General features: G+C 39.6%; 1 protein-coding gene across 1 annotated transcript in view; it reads right to left on the reverse strand.

The window, feature by feature from the left end:
- LOC104406989 (chromodomain Y-like protein) overlaps nucleotides 1-5,252 on the reverse strand; it is an 8,368-nt gene extending 3,116 nt beyond the window's left edge. The window contains exons 1-3 of the mRNA XM_010016132.1: nucleotides 5,001-5,252; nucleotides 4,231-4,403; nucleotides 2,466-2,676 (exon numbers count right to left, since the gene is read on the reverse strand). Of these exons, the coding sequence (XP_010014434.1) occupies nucleotides 2,466-2,676; nucleotides 4,231-4,403; nucleotides 5,001-5,243 (627 nt within the window). The 5' untranslated portion in view covers nucleotides 5,244-5,252. The remainder of the gene's footprint in view (nucleotides 1-2,465; nucleotides 2,677-4,230; nucleotides 4,404-5,000) is intronic.
- Between the last annotated feature and the right edge of the window lie 680 nt (nucleotides 5,253-5,932).

Below are 5,932 nucleotides of genomic sequence, written 5' to 3' on the forward strand. Positions count from 1 at the left end.
AAATCAATTGGACTGGAGTTAGCGAAGTCAGAAATTTAGATCAGCTGGTCAGGTCTGCATATTCTTCACATGGATATCGGGTAACCAGGATAAAAACAAATGCTAGAAAACCTTCATTTTTTTTTTTTCTAGAACTCAGTAGCAATATGAAACCCCACAAGTGATAGTGGGGCAGGTGCCTCTCTTCTGCCAGCTGTACCACAGCTGTAGCAGAAAGCCTCACATGAGATGAGTGCTCCCATGGGTGTTCGCAGTTGACGGGCTTTGAAGGGAACTGTTTTGCTCTGGCATTCTCACTTCTGATCTATACACAACATGTGCTGGAGAGCCACTGCTAAACAAGTTTTAATCCAATAATCACACCTTGTGTCTGCTGTGAAAAATAACACACTTGGCGGTTACTTTCCAAGACATATAATACAGCAATAGAAATGATGGTGATAAAAATATTTCATAAATAAATGATTCTCATTAACAACTTTAATTTTCTACTTAGTCTTCTCCTTTTACAGAGGAACTTCATAGGGACATCCTCTGGTCTCTCATTTACAGCAAGTGCTTTGAGGCTCACAGGGGAACTTCAGTGTAAGCCCACAGGCACTAGCTGCCGAGGAGCATCTTGACTCTCTTGCACTATGGCCAGGAGGCTCTGTACCACCCGAGCCCCTGTCTGTGATGTGGACTGCAGGCACTGCGGAAGTGTGTATCCTGACTGACTGATAGAAAAGCATAAGAAATACTGCCAAGTGTGCTGGAGACTGGCAGGGAAACCCAATGCGGGAACCTTGAGCACATGGCTCCTGGGCTTTAGATCTAAGACCAGAAAACCAGACCAAGAACTCCACAACAGACACACAATAACACATCTCCCCAAACAGGCACCACCTGAATCTCTATGGTAGATTATTTTCAAAAGTCAAGTTTAAGAATCCTTCTAAAATCCTTGGTATTCTCAATACAGTATCATTTTTGAATCCTAAGGTCTGGGCTTCAGCTATCCTGTAATAATGACCTCTGTTGAAAATGTTCTGTGGAAAAACCCCTCCACAACAGAGCTGCTCACTAGCCACAACTGACCCTGCAGAGAGCTGAGTATAGTACAACAGTGGATTTTCCCCTCCTGTTCCCTACCGCACTAACTATGGAATTGTTGCCACTGGAAGCTTTCAGTTTAAATCTTTATATCTAGAAATGAGAGCATTCACAAGCACACATGAAAGAGTATACTAGGGAAGAGCTTCTTTTGGTTTTTGTACATCTTTTAAAGAAACAAAAAGCAACAACCGCAAGTCTCTAAAGGACGGGGATGGATGGAATGGATGGATGAATGGATGGATGGATGGCCAAATAAAAAGGGAAAGGAACAATCAGTTGTTTGAAACATGCTAAGATATTAAAGCTACTCTTGTAACTGTTATCTATTTCAGTTACCTTTTCTGTTCTCTTCTAATAACTAAATCCAGACATCATACAGTTAGTCACTAGATCAAGTGCATTAGAAACTGATGCTTTTAATGTATCCATATCTGTATTTTGGAATCAATAAATACCTACAGAGAAAAGTTTGCTTTTATAATAGACAGTAATTTAGGAAAACCAGGTGTAGCTACAAGCGCTTGTTTCATACTGTTACTGTTCAATTTCAAATTGGAATGGGGCATAGCTCAAAGTTTTCAAAGAGTACAGCATAAAAAATAGTAAGCAACATGAAAAGAATGTAGGTAAGAGATTTTTAAATAGCTTTTTGTTACATTTGATTCTTACATCTAATTGGAAAGCAAGAAAAGGGATACTAAGAAACACGTGGCTTATGCTTTCAGCAGCAATGCAAAGCTTTTCCATTTTTCAATCCAGCAATACTGGAAATTGAGTCCAAAGACAAAAAAAAAACCCCAGACAATAAATAACCCTTCACAAAGGTGATTTGGGCTGAGTATTTCTTCCATAACGCCCTAGTGTGAAACATAGCAGAGACCTACAAACTGAGCAAGTTCAACATGACTTCTTGAGAATGAGCGCACAAAAGCAGAATTACTTATTCTGCAGATCAGCAGGAGGCTGCTGAGAGCTGGTGCCACAGAGCTCTGCGGTGCAACAACACCTAGTGCAGAGCAGCCCATTCTCTGCTATGCTTGGATGCTGTGGCGAATGCAAGATATTGGTGGCTGGTCCTTACAAGGCAACAGCAAGGAAAGTGTGTCCTGGCATGTAGGATATAACCCTTCTGCCACTGTCAGGGTTAAGGGTGCCCATGACATGAGATTATTAGGTCCCTGCTTTTGGTTCTGTGCATGCAGGTGAAGACTAGGTTGCAACAGCATGGAGCAGAGAAGCTATAAATACTGGATTCTCATGAAAGGTTTTCATGAGAGGAAAAAAAGACAACTCGGCAAAGGTAAAAAGTCTTGAAATCACTCTGGATAAATTTTCACAACTGCATTGCCCCTACTCTGCAAGCTACTTACAGAAGCCAGGCCCATTATCCGAGGGAATGTAAGGGATGAACATCCATCCGGACCTTGTCCAAAAGTAGTGTATGGTGTCTGAAACCAAGCCTTCTCGTTAGCCCAAACCACGTCACACAGAGGCAATATAGATGCTCCAAGTCCAATGGCTGGGCCATTTACTGCTACAATGATAGGCTTCTTAAACTGAATAAAAGTATTCACAAAATTCCTGAAGAGAAACAGAAACATGTACTCACTTCATATTTAGAGTGTAAAATATAGCAGCCCTTGAAAACTCAGTAAGAATTCATCTCCACAGTAACATTGCTTTCAAAACCAACCTGATAACCTTCTGTGATGACATGGTTAGCTTGGATGAGGAGAGTGCAGTGGGTATTGTCTACCTAGGCTTCAGAGTGAGGCAGTCAGCACTGTCTCCCACAAGACTCTCCCAGTCAAGCTGTTGATGTATGAGCTGGATGAGCAGTGAGGAGGACTGAAGAATGTCTGAATGGCTGGCCCACAGGGTGGCAAACAGCAGCACCAAGACTAGTTGGAGGCCAGTAATTAGTGTTGCAATGGTTGTTTTTGCATTTCAGTGGAACAGAACACTTCTACTCTATTGCATCCATCACTGCAGGTTATCATGCTCAATTCATCCTAAGCGAGTTGAAGTAGATGAATGCTAAAAAATTTCTGGAACTGTCTATCTTATGCAATCCATCACACAAACACTCCCAATCCAGAGACTCAAGATAATTTTAATCATGTTTGAATATTCCAGAGAGGACCATCTCTAGCATATGTATGAAAAACACCACTACTGTATTTGAAGGGGGGGTTTAAGTTACATGTATCCATTTTCTTAACAATGAATAACAGGTGACAAATCAGGCTTCTGGAAGCACCTGAATTAAAACTAGGGACAGAAGCTCAGTGTCAAGAGCCTCTGTCCTCTGGCTGCATCTGAAGTCACTGCATGAGCAACTTTTACATGGAATGACTGCAATATTTCCTTTGGAAAAAATTAAACAAACTGAAAAACTCCAGCCAACCAAAAAACAACAAACCCCTCCTACCGTCATCTCTATGAGCCAAATGTGCCTCCAATGAAACAGGCTTTACATGTCAGAAGGCCTTTTTTAGGGACATGAATATTGATAAAGACAACAGAACATTGGTCTCCGAAGGAGTATAGATGCTCTGGAAGCATAAGAGCTAATCCAAGAGCCCAGGCCCTCAAAACCACTGTTTAAGTGATAAGCTACTTGTTTGTACCATTAAAACATGTCTTTTTTCCATACATATTCTTCGAGTTTGTAGTAGTTCAGTTAATTTTCTTTAAATATTAGGTTTGGTACTTCGTGTTGGGATGATGGTCACTAGTTTTAGTCTACTCCTCTAAAATGTCCATCATTCCACTGCTCTGAATGTACTATAATAAGTTACACAGTCAATGCATATCTTGTATTTGCATGTGTTAAATCTGTTTTCCTGAAGCCTTGTAGCTGTTTAAATCTTTTAAAATTGGTTTAAACTGGAGGAGTATTACCATACTAACAGTTTTCATAGTTAAATTTTAGTAGTAAAAATAGCAATGCATGAAATGGCAACCCAAATAAGAAGGGACAGGGAATATAAAGAAGTGCAGCGCAATATACCACATAAACAGGGGGATGTCTGAGTTCTTCTTGAATTAGAGTCTTTTGAAATAAAAAAAGATAGGACAAGCCCCACTACATGAAGAGTACCCACTCAGATGACTGAAGATAATCTTACATACCTAATAGCTTCTGCCATCTTAGTGCTTTCCTTTTTTCTATCATCTGTTAAGCGTCGTATAAAATAAATAAAATCAAGACCACAGCAGAAAATGCTACCAACTGCACTGAACAGAACAAGTTTACTGTCATCTGCAGCTGCTGTGTTCAGTGCACTCTGGACTTCCTTCATTACCTGCAAATCAAAAATTCATTAGAATCTTTTTATTCCGTTACTAAAAAGTAGCACACTGTTCTCCTCCCCTCCTCCCCCTGGAGAGCTTTAATTTCTCCTTAGGATCCGCTCAACCACCATATTAGAAAAGTTCACTTTTTTCATTATCCAAAAATAAGAATGTTAAAAAAAAAATAGTATTAGAAGCTTTGCATTTCAAAAATGTAATTAGACAAAGATAATGAAATCATTAAGAAAAGTTCTATTAGACATTAACTGTAACTAAAGCTCTCATTCAGCATTTCTGTAATTTGGACAGCAGGTGGCACATGCAACCAGTTCAGAAATAACCAGAACCTTAATTCAGGCTAAAGCTCGTTTCAGGTTGCACTCTGTAAATCACCACGTCTTTTAAAAGACAGTACATCTCCATGTTCAGATAACACGGTTCCTACACAAGCAACTGACTTTAAATGTAATTCAGTTCAGTTTAACATCTTGCAAGCAACAATGTGAATCTTGTTTTGTGTATGTTTGTGCCTGAATAACAGGGATAAATGAGGCAAGGACTTGGAACTCCCCCAGCACCCTTCCCCCCAAAATCAGAATTGTTCTGACCTCTGGATTTAGTGAATTATTTTCAGATGATTTTGTTGATAGCAAAATATGTGTGAATCCATCTTGTTTCCTGACAACAATGTCTCTGTACCGGTACGCGCTCTCCGTTTGCCTCACACTGAAACGTAGCCTTTTATCAAAAGGTTGATCTCTCCTGTCATCAATAAACCTTCGTTTGCTGGCTGTCACTCCTGTTACAGATGTCTGTATGCTGGTTGTACCATTGGCTGCTAATGCTTCCATAAAGGTAGATGTACCTGGAAATAGTTTAAACAATAACATTCTAGTAATTACATTATATTGGCTCAACAGTTGTAAAATCCCTATTAGCATGGAAACAGGCTAGTCATATTAAGAACACACAGTAAAGGTGAAACTCAGTCCCCTGGAACTGAGCAAAACCCCATGCACAGAGCAAATTTAAAGTGACAAAGGGATCCAGCAAATTTATTTTACAGTTGTGAGGAAATACATCTTAAACAAGCCAAACAGACCAGTCATCATACACTTATTTTTAGAAGGAGGGAAAGGTTTATTTAACATTCCTGATACCAGTGCACTTCAGTAGGTTGATGTTCTGCTTTCTCCCTTTCCAACGTCTTTAACTCCTCTAGCAGCACCAAGATTGCAAAGAGAAAGCAGAAGCCTTTTGTTTCAAATGCCACAAGAAGTTAATAGATGGAAGAAAATGACACAAAAAGCCAAATAAAGAACTTGATTGACAAGATCATATAAAGCATAATAGTCTTTAAAGGAAAATGGAAACGAAGAAATACTGACTATACTTCTTTGAGAGGGAAACAAGACCCATGCAGTGGTGGATATTTTAATGGATTCACAGACAATGAGATATTTCTCAAGTCTGAACCATTTTTGCTAGTAGAATTGGCAAATAGAGCATTATGTCTTCCTGGTCTAGTTCCCAGTTACTT

The sequence above is a fragment of the Nestor notabilis genome, unplaced genomic scaffold (assembly GCF_000696875.1).
Source record: "Nestor notabilis isolate BGI_N333 unplaced genomic scaffold, ASM69687v1 scaffold29786, whole genome shotgun sequence".
Classification (NCBI taxonomy): Eukaryota; Metazoa; Chordata; class Aves; order Psittaciformes; family Psittacidae; genus Nestor; species Nestor notabilis.